We start from the raw sequence: 17,582 nt of genomic DNA on the forward strand, positions 1-17,582 counted from the left end.
TTCTCCTGAGCTAAAAATGGACATTACTGAAGTAATGCAGGTCAGTCCTATTTACCTAAAGGACAAGTACCTAAGATCCCGTTATTTATAAATAAATCCAAAGTTAAAGCTTTTAACCATGTGATTGATAGCATCAAACATAGGATACATAGTTGGAACAATAAAACGGTAAACCCAACTGACAAAAAGGTACTCATAAAACATGTTCTCCTTTCTGCACAGCCAACTAATAACTACACAGAACACCTCCTTTGAAATGAGCTACGCGGAACATTCAAATGATTAAAGTCTTGAAATATCCAAGAGCTGCAATGATTTTGGGTACTCCAAACCAAAACACCCTATACGGCTATACCACATATCTTAAATTACTCATGTTAAAAGTCAAACCCCTGGACTGTTCCTTACCTCCTGTTTGGGAGGTCGGCAGAAGACCACTCAACTAGGAGATGGTTCGTCACGTTCATTATTTTCTAGCTTTCTTCTTGATGGATCGGCAGTGGAAATTGAACTCGCAAGTTATAGGTTAGGAGTCCAACTAGACAAACACGACTTAGTGACTTCCGGGGTTGCCAAAACTTGCATATTTATTAGGCCAGCCAAATACTTGTGCGCACTTGAACGTTTGCTAGGAGCAACAATCTTCATCACTAGAAACCAATATTTTAAAAAAGTGCGGAATATCCTTTAGTCTACTACAATCTTGCTGGAACTTGAAAACTAAGTCCCATTAACGGTCAACAACGGCTGCCATTGAATAGTATTTTCCATGGCCAATGGCATCACCATTTCTCCTCCACGCATCTCTCTTATTATCTATGTTCTGAAATCTATTTAAGAACACATCCAAACTCCAACGAGTACAACACTCCAATGGCGTCATTTTTCTCATACCATCTCATCTTCACCCTTTCACTTTTTCTTGCTTTTACTTACGTCAATGCAGAAGATCCTTGGTGGAGCTTCTGCAATGACAACAAGAAAATAAACAGTACAAAAATCTCATCCAACATTGATGATATACTACCCAAATTAGTATCTCAAACTTCAGTCCAAGGTTACACATTTCTATCTTCCGGTTCCGGCAATGACCGTGTTTACGGTCAAGCTCAATGCCGAGGAGATGTTCTAAACACCAAAGAATGCTCCAAGTGTATCCAAGAAGCATCAGTCCAAATCCAAAAACTATGTCCTAACCAAGCTGACGCAAGAATTTTGTACGAATTCTGTTTCTTACGGTACGATACTCATGAATTTATAGGAGAATTGGATAATTCTAACGGTATAATTTACGCTAACGTCGAAAACGTTAATGGTGATTTTACTGCTTTCGAGAAGGTACTCGGAGATTTAACGGATAAAATTACAGCGGAAGCTTTGGATCGTAAAAATAGAATAGCATTCGCCAAAGGACAAACTAAGTTATCAGAATTCGAAACATTGTATTCTCTTGTACAGTGCACTAGAGATTTATCTAAATTTGCTTGCTCGCAATGTTTAGCAACTGCCGTTGGAAATTATGCTGGGTTCTGCAAGGATAAGAAAGGCTGTCGCTCTATATATAGCAGTTGTTTTGTTCGATACGAGCTGTATCCGATATTTTATCCGATCAATCCCGTCAACTCTACGGACAAAAATGTCTATTCAAGACATATGTTGCATCCATAGAGTTAAGTCCAGCAATAGTATGGCTAGAAATGCCTACTCAAGAATAAAAAAAATGTCTATTCAGGACATTTGTTGTATTTTTTAGAAAAATATTTGAATGTTTGTAGTAATTTGCTATTACATCAATTGTTGGATATTTTCAACAAATTCTTAATTTGTAGGCACTATACAGAATTTTCGGTGATCGACCTGACCAGTAAGGTCGTGGGGGTTTAGAGGCAGCGCCTCCTAGCAGAGTGCGAAATAGTGTCTTGTATGAATTTTTTGTTTTAGGGTTTTCTTATGACAGTTAGAAAACCGAACAGAAACGTTGTTTTCCCAACAGACACCATTGTTGAAGAGATGTCTGTTCGCTCTGAAAAGATGCTTGTTGGAGATGAAGAATCATCTTCAACAGATGTTAAACTCTCTATAAATAGCGTCCTTGTTTTCATTCAAAACACATCAAAAACTCTCTGTTTTCTGTCTAACAAGCATCATCAGAATCAAAACATGTGTGTTCTTGGTTGGGTCAAGGTTGTACAAGCTTTGAATCCAACATTGTCGTAGGACTTCAAGTATCCTGACGGCAATATTCATTGACCTATTTATACTCGCCAATACAATCGGGAAGGGTCGAATAATTGTCGAAAAGAATCTGTTATTAGAGCCTTGAACCCAGAGATAACATTCTTTTCTTCACCCTGTTTTAGTGTCAATTTTCCAACCATCAATCATTTATTTAGGAACTTACTTTTGGTAGGATGGATTCTTATCTCCGTTTGTGAGGTTAAGCGCCCGTTATACCGGTTATTACCTTTATAGTGCGTTTGGATACAAATTTGTTTCTTATTTCTGCTTCTCCGGAAGCAGAATTCAGAAGCAAGCTTATTTTGCTTCATAAAAAGTTAACTTTTCAACTTTTAGAAATCGTTTCTAAATTGGACAGCCAAACCGATCCCTAAAAGTTGAAAAATTATTTCTGATGTGCTATCGAAACCGAATATAATGGAAAAAATAAATAAATTGCTGACTTATTTAAGTCGAAAGCCAAAAAGTAGTTTTGATACACATATCGATTAAATTCCCAAAGCTACTAGTATTTGTTGCCCAAATGTGTCACCAGTAATCTCGAAATGAAGAACCCCACTTGGGAAACGGTCTATCTTTAAGCCATGTTAACGATACATAGGCTCAATACCATGTAAAATTGGTTGTGAAAAATTTAACTATAAATGTGGGGGATGTTTAGTGATTTTTTACTATTTATTTTTTTACTACAGCTTGATGGTAAAAAAAATCTCATTAAAAACTTGGAGAAATTTGTCTAAAAGTACATCAATAATTTTTGGAGTCTGGCAAGAAACATTATAGTTGCCCTTTCTAGGTCCCGCCGGAAAGACCCTAAACAAAATCAATTTGCACCTGCACGTCGGAACCACGCCATAGAAACTAGGGTCATATTCAGCGTTTTTCCAACAGTGAAAATGACCCTTTGTTATCTCGGGTTGGGTGGTTTTAGGGAGAGCTAATCCGCACCATTTAGACCGTGACTGTTACGGACATTTGATGTCCCGTCGGCGTGGTCAGATCATCTCAGCCCCCTTGTTGTCAAGGGAAACACTCTTCGCTCGACCCTTCTCGATGCCGACAGTTCGGTTTTCCGTCTCGTTTTCAAATCTCCGCATTAATCTGCTTCCTCGATGACACCCCTGCCAAGTACATCCCACCCTACCGGTGCTGTCCAGTCCGGAACAGCCGCCCAGACTAGATCCATCGAGCTGTTGATCTGACCCGGCCACCAATTCCGACCAGTCGTTTTCATTTTTGGGGGCTATCTGACCTGCCAACAAGGGATTGACCGCCCTTGCTTGCAAAAATCTATTCCCATTCAAACTGTAATGAAATGAAAAGAAAATATGTAACGATCTGTAAAGATTATTTCACTAATCCGCAATAATCTGGGACAATCGTTTCCAACAGTCTCAATAATAAATCTTTCTTCCCCGGTTTCCCTCTCCCCCAATTTACAAACACTTCAAGAAAGAGAACAAGAAACAGAATAAGAAAAACAAAGAAAACCTCTGTTTTTTACACAAAAACCAGTCTCTCTGTTTCTCTCTAGATTTTCTTTACCTCTCTGAAACAATGGCGTGTTCCTGTTCACACTGGTGGCATGCACCAATCTACATGATAATCACTGTAATTCTTGCAATTGTAGCAGTTTCACCACCAAATCCAAAGACCCACAACCCACCACCACCACCAATTCAACGCGAAATCTCATCAAATGCTTCATTAGCATTAAGAAATTCTGGGTTTCATTTCATGGCTGCCCTTTTACAAATCTCACCTGAATTAATCCTTTCATCATCTTCTTCATCATCGTCATCTTCAACGTTTTTCGCTATTCGAGATGAAACCATCTCCAATCTTTCTCTTCCATCACGTTTACTAAAAGATCTTATGAAATTTCATACTTTTCCTTCTAAACTCACGATTCACGATTCCATCACGTTTAAAAAAAAACCTGAGAACACCTGTTTACAAACACTTCTTCAAGGAATAAACGTTACTGTAACAAAGATTGATAAAAAACAGAGTATTGTTGAAATTAATGGAGTTTTGATTTCAAACCCTGGTATTTTCAATCAAGGTTCGTACATAATTCATGGTGTTCTTAAACCCTTTTCTCCAATCTATCTTCATCTGGGTTCTGATCACTTTATTCAATCTTCAAATTGTGGGTCTATTTCAAATGGCAAATCAATAACAAGGGTTTCTTGGAATGGAATTCTCAGAACCTTAAGCTCAAACGGGTTTGTTTCATTTGCTATTGGATTGAATTCAGTACTTAATGAAGAAGCGCATAAAAAGAAGTTGAATTTGATGAATTCTGTAACAATTTTTGCACCAGCATAACTTTCTTATGTAGCTTCATCACCTTCACCATTGTTGGAAAAGATTGTAATGATTCATTTAGTACCTGGAAGATGGTCATACAAACAACTTCTTGCAGCTTCTTCTGCAGCAACTCCCCTGACAACTTTAGTTCCAGATATAGATCTTCAGATAACAATGGTCAATTCGAGTACTGCTGAGAATGAAGAGATTCTTTCTGTTAATGGAGTGGAGATAACTGCACCAGATGTCTTGTATTCAAATGGGTTTATCATTCATCGCATTTCTCGACCAATTGGGATGGCGAAGCTTTTGCAACCACATGTTAGATCAATTTCAGGTTAATCTTGTTTTTCTGTATAGTTGCTACTCTTTGATCTTACAATGGTGTGCGAAAAGCGACATTTTACGAGGTTGTAATCGCTTTTTGTTTAATGGTTTTGACTGTACAATGAATATGTTGATATATTAAGCACTCAATCTTACAGTAGTATGATGTAGTATAAAAATTCGGAAGTTGCATACTAGTATGTGCCGCCCATCGATTTACAGTAATTATGAATTAGAAGCTGCATTAGAGCAAGTCTTATGGTGGAATCCAACCTATTTCAAGTGTGGAAAATTCATGGAATGTCAAGTCTAGTGGCTTCCAAGTTGGGGTCTTCCACAGAAAATCCAAGCAAGGCTCCATGGTTTGGTAGAAGGGTCCGTGGAATCCATCTGAACGCCAATAAGAATAGCGTTAAACGCAATTAAGAATGGAGCTAAAAAATGCAATTAAGAATGGAGCTAAAAAATGCAATTAAGAATTGCGTTTTTTTTATCCGTAGATTTAAAATGAGTTGTTGAAATCTAACGGCTGAAAAAAAAGCTTCATTCTTAATTGCGTTTTTTTAGCTCCATTAAGAATAACGTTTCTACTATTCCATCATTGCACTTGCGCTTCCATCCACAGTTCCAAGTGCTGAGGTGGCGTGGAAAATGAAAGATGGATGGATTCCACCATAAGACTTGCTCTTACTCTTGCTGCAACTTATTGAGCAGTTCCTACCCTTGTAAACTTTTTACAAGATGACCTGCCATCTCTGCAACCGTTGTCCCACGAGGGTAGGACCAACGACCCAAAATGGGCCCCTTTAGCTTTGATAAGGCGGGTCCCAGGACGGTTTTATTTATCCCATCTCTATTATGTGTGGTAGCCCCCCTTAATATCATTGCTCTATCTTACGTCATTCTTTTCCCCTTTACTCTCTGTATATCTTCGAACTAAAGAACATGGAATGAGACTATCTGACGGCTGTAAATCCGAAAAGCTTACCAAGTTTGAGTTTCCTCTTAAATCTGATCTGAAAAGAGAACAGGCTGTTCATGTTTCTTTGTCAGGAGGTAAACACTGCAACTCCGTACTTGCAATTAAGTTTCTGATGCTGCTCTTTGATTTGTTATGCACTTTGGTGTAAATGGTTTACTTTTTTGCAGTAACATGTCTGTCTAATTTAATGGTTTCTGATCACTCGCTGAGCCAATCATGTGTTAGGGTTGCCAAATTGGTGATTGTTTTTGTTGATTATGTCACATATATTTAGTTTTTAATTAGATCTAGAATTACCTCTTTAGTGCAAGATGCCCAAGTACTATTGAATCAGTTACATAGTCTCTATCGCTAATTTGGTTTGTATATTATATCCTGGCAAAACTAGTTATAATCACGCAATGCTTGAATTTCTTTTCTTTTTTTTTTCTTTTCTAAAATTGGAATTTTAATTTGTTATGTTGAAATTTGATGGAAAGTAAAATGGAAATAAGGGTATCTATAGTTCCCATAAAAAATTACAACACATTAGTTTTTTTTTTTTTTTTTGATGTTTTCTTAGAATTAGTTTCTTGAGTTACTTTGTAGATTGAGTAACAATTGATGGAAATTTTTCCCTGGTTATGTGAATATGTACCGCAATGGAATAGTCGAGCTTGTATCTCAGATCCTGCTCGGCTGGGAGCGGCGAGCTCAGGAACTCGCCTATACTCGGTTAGATCACTCTAACGAGAACCTGTTGGGTTATTTTATGGGTTAGCATCAAATCCTGATTAAGTTAGTACTCATCTCATCTCTATTTGATTATTATAATATGAGTTGTAACCAAATCTTGGCGACTCTGTGGAGCTTAAGCACTTGTGATGATGCCAAATCTAGATCTGGATTAGAGTGCCGTGCATCCAATTAATGAACCTTAAGATTTTTTTCTTAATTATCTTAATGGAAAATCCTGAACTGAATTACTGACTATATGCTTGCACACTTGCACTTAACCCAATTTGGTATCGGTAATTCCCTTGGGATTTGATAACCCTTTATAGCAACATTGCTATTCAAGTGGTGTTGACGGCTTAATAGAATGCAAAGAATTAGTGAACTTGAAACACATTATGTCATGTGAAAGCTGAAACTAGGTCTACCATGTTCGACTTTTGTCTCTATTTTACGTATCATTTTAGCATATGGAACCCAAATTTTTTTTTCTCCTAGTTGGTCTGTTTGGAGCAGTATGAATACAACAGGCCTTAAAATGGCAGAAGAACATTAATATCAGTCAAAACAATACGAATGATTTCAGTTTGTACATAATTTTTGAAATTTTTAGATCATAAAACAGTCTCTTATAGGAGACATTAAGGATCTCTGTTCGATATCATAAAGACATTCTAAAATACTTGGTCATTGAGCATATTGTTTGGATCTGATAATGTCAAGGTTCTTGTTCTGGGTATATCATCACATAAAATGTGCAAAAAGTTGTTTTTGTTCATTTTAATCTTTTTATAAGGTCTGAAATTGTAAAACATTGTGTTAAATGCCGTCTGTTTCATTATTTGTAACACTGACTTTCTTTAGGCTTAAGAGTTATACTTTTATCTTTTTGCAGCATAAGAAACAATACCAAGGACGTGAATATTTGCAGCTCTTGATGGCACGACCAGTGATACCAAGTAGCGGAGACACACTTTTGAAACACTAAATAGAGAAAAAGGTATGACTGCTGTGTAGCCTATCTTCATAGTACAAATCAAAACAGTTGTCTGGAATTCCTTTGAACTCCCATCAACTCTTAGTAGAACTAGCAGGTCATGTACCTGTTCATTATGCTAGAATTACATCTGTTTTACAAACCTTTTCCTATGATTGCTAGAGTAATCGTGATTAATATTTGACTTTAATTAATTTCATTTTTCCCAAACGGTAGTCAATTAGGCTGTGCTCAGTAGAGTGTGACTACTAGTTTGATAATCTTTTAGGTGACAACATGGTAGTCGAGATTTTACAGGGTGTGCTTTCTATTTTAGAATAATTGGTTCAGGGTTAGATTCCCCTCATTAGATTTTGGGTAAAGGAACTGAGGGAAGTCGTGCGTTACCTCACTAGCAGGCCTTAAAAATGGTAGGTGAAACGTTGGCTTTCGTTACCCTGTAGATGCGAACCTGTTTAAACTTTTCATGCTTTGTCTGTAACAGCTAACAGGCCAAACACCATAATCAACCTTGCTTATCCCATTTGAAAGCCATCTATCTAGACAGGGATTCGGTGGACTTGCCCTTGAAGAGAGAGAACCCACTGTTGAGCTTTTTCCAACTTCCAGACTAAGCAGCATCATGAGGCATGCAGTCAAAGAAGAGATGGCTGTCATATTCAACATTGGAGAGGATCCAAAAGAGATGATATTTTACATTTGAACTACAAAAAGTGAGAGGATTAGGTCTATCAATACCCCCAACTTTGTATCTTACATGTTGTTTAAGACACCGTCCAAGTGATGGAAAAGTGACCCACTTTTTATAGCTTACTTTCTGTTTAAGACACTGGTGTTGGAAGTACGGCTAGAAATATACTTGAATGAACCCAAACTGTATTGTACGTCCAAACTGATTTCAGAGGAAAATCTAAACCTGAAAAAAACTGCTTTGAATCATTGAAATTTAATTTCTGGAAAGCACATGAAATTTGTCTTGATTGCTTCTTCTCGACAGGCTCTTCACTGGACGTACCTTAGAGGCTTTAACCACATATACATATTTATATAGTGAGTGACCGAGAAGGTTTCGAAGCCCAACCAAATAAGGAGAAAAAGATGGCAGGTATGATCTTTCATGTTTTGTTTTTCTAATCATATAGATAGAGTTTTGTTTCAGTAAATTAATGATCTCGCCATATTCATAGGATTTTACATCAACCTTGTCCAGGCAGTTGCATCTTTCAGAGGAAAGTGAATAGTAACTCTTACAAAGACACATGGGATGCGCTGGCTATCCACCTTGCAGTTGTTACACCAAAACTTGTATAAGCAATAAGAATTTTTCGATTTTTTCAGCGATCTCTTAGTTAGAGGAAGGAAAAAAATCGATCTATGTATTCACTTTACTGTTCTCACCATCGCATGAGACAATCTTTAATTAACCTTAATATGTCCTTTGAGATTAATGTCATACATATTGGGAGAAATACGAACGGAGCATATAAAGACGACACGTAGACCAATATTGCTTGTCTTTTGCCACGTGTTGAACACGTCAAGCTGATTTGCTCTCAAGTCGGTCAATTGCTAAAACTAGACGATTCCGTCTTCTAGTTCAGCTTTGTTTCCTACTTTGGGTGATTTTCTTGTTAGTCTCGGTGTTGTTTCCGGAATCATTGAAGCCTATATAATGACAAGGTCTAGCATTGTAGAAAAGCACATCCACCCGAGATTGTTTGTTGAGAGATATCCTTACTTTTTGGTTTTTGATTTGTGTCATTTTTGTACAAGGATCCATGGAGTCTCTTCCCTCGGATATCGTGCTAGATATTGTTTCTCGGGTACCAGCGGAATCTGTTTTCGAGTGCAAATTAGTTTGTAAAAAATGGGGAACTCTCATCCGCGGAAGTAACTTTACCAATATGCACCTCAGACGTCTGCTTACCCAAATCCATGGTGGTGACGACGATGGCAGTGATAATCTAGCTGCTAAGGTGGAGTCATGTCTTTTTTTTGCTTGTCGCATCGACGATCCCGATGTCGAGAGAACTTTACTTTTCCATGGAGGACAAGTAAGTGATATTGACGAGGAATACATTTACAATCAAAATCTGAAAAGGATTTATCATCCTCCTATGCACGAAGAACCTTTATTTAATCACTTGGTTGGCTCCTGCAATGGTTTGGTTTGTACGTTTCAACACCACCATTTAGTTATAGATCCCATCTTTATTTGTAATCCCCTTACAAGAGAATACGTTCATCTTCCTGAACTAGTTATAAAGAAAGAAGACGTCAGTGGTGATCGTTTTGACATCGAGGAAGGAGAGGTAAACATGTATGGGAAAACAGCATGTGGATTTGGGTATGTTCGGTCTACCAATGAGTACAAGGTTGTTAGAATCCATTACCTCGACTACAAGGAAGGAAATGTTGAGGTATACACACTTGGCAGTGGTTGTGGGTGGAGAGCGATAGGCAAAGTTTCTCATCGACTGGATATGTTCAAGGCGGGTACGGGTACCTATGCAAACGATGCGATTTATTGGACTGCGTACAACAAAGTTGTGGCCTTTGACTTGGCCAAGGAAGAATTTCGATTGCTACGTGTCCCTCTTTGTTTGCAAAACCGTCAGAACAGCGATAGATGTGGACTTGTAGCACTTGGAGGGCATTTGTGTCTTTATATGGATAAATTACGTTTTGAAATCTGGTCCGTGATGAAAAGTAGCGACTCCAGGGAGACCTGGCGTATGGAGCTTGATATAGACTATGAAGCCGTAGTAATGGGTTCTCGTAAAAGGAACTTTAAGCCGATTTTACTTACAAAGAAGGGAGAAATTATATTCTTATATGCTGAATCCGTGCTTTATTGTTATGACACGAAAACAACATTTTTGAAGATGATATCCGACGAAGCATCAGCAGACTATTTCGAAGCCGTCGAAGTAATTGCTCATGTAAATACCTTTGCATCATTGGAAGTCATGGGAGAAAATTCAAAGAGATACACGGTTCACCCAAGCAGGGTCCGGTCTCCAAGGGATGATGATGTTATTGATGAGTTAGACCGAGTTGCTCTGAGTGAGGTTTGTGATACGACGCGTTTCAAACTCCGTTCATAGTGACTTATCCTCTTCAAACTCCAAACCCCGTTCGTAGCGGCTTAAAACTCTGGTTGTGAGTAATTATGATTAAAAGTTTAAAACTACCATTCGAGGTTCACGTTTCTAATTGTTGGACTTATGCTTATGGTGTTTATGAGTGTATATCAAGTTCCCATCTTATGTGATTACTTACATCTCAGAGATATTTAACAGTGATAGCAACACTGATAACTTTTTTCAATAATGTAATGGTTTCGTAAGCAAGTAATAGACGGACCCGATGATTGAATGCCCGGAATACTTTTAATCCGACCCTTGATTATGGAACCCATTTACATGTGCATAACCAAGTTGCGAATCACAAATAAAAGTCTTCCAAAAAAAGACAACAAAAAAAATCACAAAAACAAGATCTGAAGCAGATTCCTGGCTTGAAACTTAACAAAGTCTTGAGTTTTAAAACACAGTTTCACAGAATTCCGACAATGGCACAATGCATAGACTAGTTGACCAGCATCATTTAACAAAACACAGTTGTACATAGGAAAGCAGTATTGTAACAGAACACTCTTAACCTCATTTTAAGTAGAAGGTTCGCGAAAATTTCACAAAGTGGCAGTAAGTGTGTAAAACTATATTTCAACAAACAAAAATTCAGTCATCCCGGGCAAACTTCAGGGAACTTTGCAATATAAGAAACACTCCTCCCAGTGTAAAGTCAACAGCTGAAAAACAAAAACAGGACAAGCTGAAGCCCAAAAGCTTGTCTTTTTTTTCTAATTTTATATTTCTTATTTTATATACGGTAGATAACGATTTGTAGAGATTCCAAAAGCTACACAAGCAAGCTTGTAGGATTTCAACTCGCAAGCTTCCAATCACCACATAGGATATCAACTTAAACATGAACAAGAACTCCCTTACCTAATTTACTCCAGCAAGAGCAGCAAGGCGTCCCTCTCAGTCTGAAATGCTACGTAATAAGCATCTAAAACTGGCTTCAGCTGACGGTAGAGCTTCACAGACGAATTCTTCCTACTCTTAGGCTTCTTTAAGGCTATTTCCATGTTCTCATGAAACTCGTCGGCTGGGGCAGTTGGGACATTGATACCAAAATCCGCGCAGACAAGCTGGCAGCCATCAATAACGCCATTCAACTCTGCCTGCACCCCTAGTGTAGGCTGGGGAAAAGTTTTGATGTATACTTTTGACGCTTTTGTAGGTTCTTACACTGAATATGCCTTAGACGTAAAGCAGCCTCCATGATCTATCAATAAAACACACAGACTAATCACATGACATAAAAAAAAACATTAATAATAAGAGACTAAGAGTCCGCTCCACAATCTCAAACAACCAAAGAAGCAATTACTTTCAAAAACTTGGTTTCAAAGAACCATAAGAAAGAAAACTGTACACCAACATCAGCCGTGACCAGAGAAGAAACATTTTCGAACAACATATAGTCTAAATTTGATTAAACCAAATAGGTTTAGAGCACATAACCTCAATGTATTATGAATTGAATTATGATAACTGATATGTAATTCAGTGTAAGAGAAGATATAGTGAAGTTTAAAGGTGTGGTACTAATAACGCCACATAAATCCAGGTGTTCCAAAACAGGAAAATCTTTTTCTTCAGATATGTCCCCAGTAAACTCACATTACATCTAGCAACCGCGATTATCCATCTACGGAGATGATTGATTAAAGTACTATACATGAAGCACTAACATACATGGTGCGAAACAGATAAACAACCAATATCACAAAAAGTAGTAGCACATAACCATCATATAATAAAATAGAAATCTAAAATCACATGGAAAAACATTAACAACACACAAATATGAACAGGATTAAAGCCAAGAAAACAGTACCCACTAACCAAATCCGTTGCACAGAATTTAAAAAAACAACAAAAACAACAAAAACCCTAAATCCCAATCCTAATGTCTACCTACTTTTAAAGAAAAAAGAAAATAATCATCTAAATTCAAGAATCTGGATAAGAATCGGGATCTAAGAAATCACTTACCAAAATATAGAGTAGATTCAGATAGTATCCCCGGTGTTAATGCTTGTGCAGATTTCTATTAATTCCTACAAATGAAAATCAAAACATCACAATCAGATCTCTCGAAAATCAAGAAATTTAACAAGAAACCCTAGAATGAAACCCTAGTATAAGCGAAAGTTAGAGTAGAGAGAAGGAAGAGATTCTCCAAATCTTAATTTCTACCGACTTTTAAAGAAAAAAATCATCTAAATACAAGAATCGAGATCTAAGAATCGAAGCATAAACTTACCAGAATACAGAGGGATTCAGATGAGTATCCCCGGTGGTTGCTGTAAATCAACAAATACTTGTGCAGATTTCTACTAATTCCTACACATGAACATCAAACAAATCACAATCAAACTCTCACGAATCAAAAAAACCCTAAAGTGAAACCCTGCTATGAGCGGAATTTAGAGAGAAGGAGGAGCTACCTTTCTAGAGAAGAGCCGGGCAACTCAAAAACCCCTAACCGTTATCAATTTATAGCAGTACTGCTGAAATATCCAATAAACCATGATCGTTGGATCATTGAACCGGAATAAAAATAATCATTCACCGTATTGACCCATCTTGACCAGCCGTGTTGACCAGAAACGGAGACTACCGGAGCTTTACATTTCTTCTGTGTCTTCTAAGATTTTCTTCGTCTCTGAATCTCTAAAACTCTTGATTTGCAAAATATCTTCTCTTTTCATCTCTAAGACACCGACAGATCTTTCTAGATTTTTTTCTTTCGTATCTAAAAACAAATCATCAATAAACTCATCATGATTTGTCTTGAAGATTTATTTTCTTTGGTCTTATGATACCAAAGAAAAAGAGCCTAGACATCAATTGCAGAGCCAATTTTTGGAAGAGGAGAAGAAAAACTAAGGGTCAGTTTGGAAACCTGGAAATGGGATAACATATCCTAGGATAGGTTATCTTGATTTAATTTATGATAATCTTAACAGTGGTCAGTTTAAGTGATGTTTGTCGGAAATTCTATTCTATCCGGGTTAATTAAAATTGTGTTTGTTTGACACGCTATCCAGTTGTAGGTTAACATAAATGATGTTTGTTTCAAACTCCAGAGTTTAATGTCCAGTATATAAACCAGCAATGAAATTTTAAATATCTACAAATCCACTAAAATGTAATCTAAAGGACAAGACCACTCTTTTGTAATGACATACTAGTGCCTGAACTGAAATTATAATCTAAAGGACGATTGTTTACAGTAACACTCAATGTACAAAAAATCTTTAATCTAAAATGTAACTAGCTGCAATATATATTTGGACTTCTCACAAGATTTACTTGGTACCCATTAAAAAAAGAACACAATTCATTTATTAGGAAAGGATAAACAGATTTTCATTCTCCATAACTACCGGTGATCTAAAGGATACTAACTTGTACCATTTGACCATTCTTCACTTCTGTATACTCTATTAACATACTATGAACTCTTTTTCCTAATTAACATTCTTCAAGATATTGATGAACATGGACAACAACAAGTAAAACTAAGATACATAATCATTTATGATAGAAAAATATAAACTCCCCGTTAAGGAAATTTATCAAACAAGTGTGGTGTGTCATTTGAGTCCATTAACAAAGGAACACATTTAAATATAGAATTGATATTAACAAAGGAACATATTTCGACCAAAAATTAGCTCGACAATCTTAACAAAACCCAGTTTTGTTTTCAGGAAATAGAAAAAGGATTTTCATAGAGAGATAGATTACCTGGTGTGACGGAGGAATAAGAAGAATCTCTGTAAACAACCAAAAAGAGTTTAATTAAATTCGTAAATCAAAAAGAGTTTAATTAACCAAAAAGTGTTTAGTCAATAATTTTTGTTTGATACCTTGGATTTCTATGAACAAGGAGTATGAAGCTTGCTTATAGTACTACGCAGATGAGATGAGAGTATTTAAAACCCTTTCGTGGTTTTAGCAGTAGTGATAATGGGTTTTAGTTACACTATTCTTGACTAGGAAACCGGGAGAACGAGTTTATGGGAGAATACGGCAAACCTTCTTTTTTGGAGTTCGAAAATCGCTGGAGGTTTTGATATCCCAATCCCAGCTTGGAATATGTACAAAACAAACATAAAATTACCATTTTTTCACGGATAACCCAACCTAGGTTGGGATATCCTGGTTGCCAAACTCGCCCTAAGTGATAAGAAAAGTGAGATCTATGTTCAATTGGTCTGAGAGACTTTTCTTTATATACCACCTACTCTAGATACATGTCCTCACACACCTATACCTAACATTGGAAAAAGACAAAACCCTAGTAATTATTGACATCTAACCAGGCATTAATTACCTAGTACTTTCTATAGGCTTTTGTAGAGGGTGTAAATTTGGTATGGCAGGGGAGCTTGGCCCGCTTTTCAATCCTGGAAAGGCGAGACGGGCTTCACATTCAGCTACCTAAAAAGCCCATCAGTCCGGGCAGGTCAGATAAAGACACTTATTTTGAGTTTCAAAGGCCACCAAAAGCCTATTTTAGCAACTAAGGCCTACCCATGCTACGTGATTTTTATATTTTTAGAGCTCTGTAATAATTGATTTAATTCATGTTAGGAATTTGTAGACTTACTGAACGAACTACCGTTTAAAACAATAATTGTGCAATTAATCTTCAAATGTAGAATATAGACGAAATTAAAACTAAAACTCTTATAGTGATTCAAAGAGGTACCGACCGGATTGTTTGGGCAGGTATAAGGCCAGGCTATTAAATTTTAGGAAAAGCCCTAGTCTTCTCAGTTAAGCTAGCCAGGGCACGCTACCCATAGCGAGATGTAACATGATTTGAACTCACCCAGATACAAGCAGGCTCCAACGCATATGTGGTGGGTTTTATAAACAACCTACAAATTGACCTGCAAGTATACAGGGTCAATTGTAGCTAGAATGGGAAGAAAGGGAAAGTCCACAGGGACAAGGGGGAGCAAATGTTGTTTTCTAGCTTCTCTAGATGCTTCCTAAGCTAACATGGAGCTGAATGGAGGCAGTAAACAGTAACATGCAAGGGCCTTTGAATCCACTTCTTGATCCTAAGCTAAGGCAGTACCTAATCAAATCATTGTTCTTGTTTCATTTCAGGGAAGATCATAATGGATGATTTTCTTGACTAATCTTTACTCACTTGCCCCTAGCATCAGCTGTCTTCTTACAGCACAGCTGATCACAGGCTTGTTGTTCAAGAAGCTATCTATCACCTAAGACAGTTAAACACAGTCCTTCAAATGGACTGAATTCTTAGCTACCATCATTCTTTCACCCCTAGAATCAGTTGTCTTCTTACAGCACAGCTGATCACAGATGCATTCACTCAAGTAGATATTATCAGTCCTATTAAATTTAAGCACTACAAGAACAGTTAACATGATCATGGATTATCCTAGCATACAATTCAAGAGTATCATCTAACCCCTAGCATATGAAGTTAGAACATATTGAAACTGATTAACAACTGGAATTGAAGTTGAACTTAAACATTGAACTGAAATTAAAATTGGAATTAAACTGAAATTAACCCAATTAGGGGGTATCTCGGCTAACCAAGAACACCCCTCACACGTTCTACAAACCCCAGTATTTATACCCTAAATTAGGGTTCATCCAAAATTCCCCAAAAATCAAAAAGATGAAATTAGGTTTTCTATTTTACCTAACTCGTTTGGTCTTGTCGAACCCATGTGTCTTCTGCTGCTCTTCTTTCATTCTCTCCATGCGCATGTGATGAATCATAGCCATCTACCTTGTTTTCCCATATCAAAACCCTAGCAGTGGGTAGGGTTTGTGCTATGGGCTAACTAGGGTGATGGGTACGTTTCTAGGGTGAAGTAGGGTGGTTGTTGGAGCTGGTGGAAGTGGTGACGTATGGTGGAGAAGGTGGTGGTGTACGGTGGCGGACATGGTGTTCGGTGGAGAAGGTGGTACGGGCAGAGAGGAAGAAAGAGAAGGAGAAGTGAAAATGATTAGGGTTTCTTCTTTTTTTGGGTTATATATCCTAGGGTTGTTTCGTTGTGAGGCGGGTTCATCGAGTTTTGGTGTCTAGCGATACTAAGTCGTGGGATGTGAAGATGAAGATTGATCTAACGGATAAAAGTGAAGATGCTGGCAGCGACTGTTGGATGCAGATATACAACGAAATTAACGGCACCAGATGGAGTTAGGTGTTGTAGTGTTAAGCGGAAGTATCGAGGTTTGATGCGCAGGCAAAGAAGCGACCGTAGGATCTAAATGTGATCTAATCTGAAGGCTTGGAATTTAGGCACTATGGTGTTTTGCAGGAGCTTCAGATTTTGATGCGCGATGAAGGAGCGACCATCGGATGATGAGATGGATCCAATCCGACGGCTGAAGATGGAGGTGGTTTTGGTTATAGAAAATGGGTTTGGGTAAGGGTTTTGGGAGATAAGTTGGGCTTGGGATAATTCTGAGCCCATTTATTCTTTAAGAACAATTTCTTCCTCTTCAAGCCCACTTCTAGCCTTTTGGTCTTGTGCACAACATTCTTCGCGGCTTCCTTGTGTAATTCCTCCCGGCTTTTCACCACTCTTCAGCTCTTTTCCGCTCCGCAAGTTATCCAGACTTTATTTATTACCTAAAAATGCAAAATTAAGTAAGAAAAATATTTATTCTTGAAAACAATGAAAATACAGAATATGGGATAAAATGTAGAATTAATGCACAAAAGATGAGTTAAATGCCAAGAAAAATATATAGAAATATGCACTTTTTAGCACTCATCAAATACCCCCAAACCTGAATTTTACTTGTCCTCAAGTAAAACAAAACTAAGGAAATCCTACCTATACCACTGTCGCTGGTCTCTCGAATGCAT

At 37.5% G+C, this 17,582-nt stretch overlaps 2 protein-coding genes, 1 long non-coding RNA gene and 1 pseudogene across 10 annotated transcripts; 3 read left to right on the plus strand and 1 right to left on the minus strand.

Annotated features, from left to right (window-relative positions):
* Positions 1–859: 859 nt before the first annotated feature.
* LOC113278296 (cysteine-rich repeat secretory protein 55-like) lies at positions 860–1,825 on the plus strand. Its single transcript, XM_026527178.1, has one exon. It carries the CDS (start codon positions 874–876, stop codon positions 1,666–1,668), a length of 795 nt encoding a protein of 264 aa, XP_026382963.1. The 5' UTR covers positions 860–873; the 3' UTR covers positions 1,669–1,825.
* A 1,970-nt stretch (positions 1,826–3,795) lies between these two features.
* On the plus strand, positions 3,796–4,893 carry LOC113280259 (annotated as a pseudogene).
* An 873-nt stretch (positions 4,894–5,766) lies between these two features.
* LOC113283874 (F-box protein At3g07870-like) lies at positions 5,767–10,996 on the plus strand. Of its 7 annotated transcripts, none has more exons than XM_026533251.1 (5): positions 5,767–5,934; positions 6,511–6,637; positions 7,470–7,574; positions 8,569–8,676; positions 8,759–10,996. In XM_026533251.1, the coding sequence occupies exon 5, from the start codon at positions 9,350–9,352 to the stop codon at positions 10,676–10,678; it is 1,329 nt and encodes a 442-aa protein (XP_026389036.1). In that variant the 5' UTR covers positions 5,767–5,934; positions 6,511–6,637; positions 7,470–7,574; positions 8,569–8,676; positions 8,759–9,349; the 3' UTR covers positions 10,679–10,996. The 7 variants fall into 7 exon arrangements, with proteins under 7 accessions (XP_026389036.1, XP_026389038.1, XP_026389039.1 ...); XM_026533253.1 differs by having other exon boundaries at positions 6,511–6,615; XM_026533254.1 differs by having other exon boundaries at positions 6,511–6,574.
* Positions 10,997–11,061: 65 nt separating this feature from the next.
* Positions 11,062–13,589, minus strand: LOC113283875. Of its 2 annotated transcripts, XR_003327795.1 has the most exons (5): positions 13,156–13,588; positions 12,972–13,051; positions 12,701–12,765; positions 11,585–11,927; positions 11,062–11,385 (listed from the first exon to the last, which is right to left on the minus strand). It is a non-coding gene; the product is annotated as an uncharacterized LOC113283875 (long non-coding RNA). The 2 variants fall into 2 exon arrangements; XR_003327794.1 differs by having other exon boundaries at positions 11,298–11,927; positions 13,156–13,589.
* Between the last annotated feature and the right edge of the window lie 3,993 nt (positions 13,590–17,582).

The sequence above is a fragment of the Papaver somniferum genome, chromosome 5 (assembly GCF_003573695.1).
Source record: "Papaver somniferum cultivar HN1 chromosome 5, ASM357369v1, whole genome shotgun sequence".
In the NCBI taxonomy this organism is placed as follows: Eukaryota; Viridiplantae; Streptophyta; class Magnoliopsida; order Ranunculales; family Papaveraceae; genus Papaver; species Papaver somniferum.

What these genes read in the sequence shown, in the direction of transcription:
- LOC113283874 (XM_026533251.1), top strand. Translation starts at nt 9,350, where the DNA reads ATGGAGTCTCTTCCCTCGGATATCGTGCTAGATATTGTTTCTCGGGTA.
- LOC113278296 (XM_026527178.1), top strand. Translation starts at nt 874, where the DNA reads ATGGCGTCATTTTTCTCATACCATCTCATCTTCACCCTTTCACTTTTT.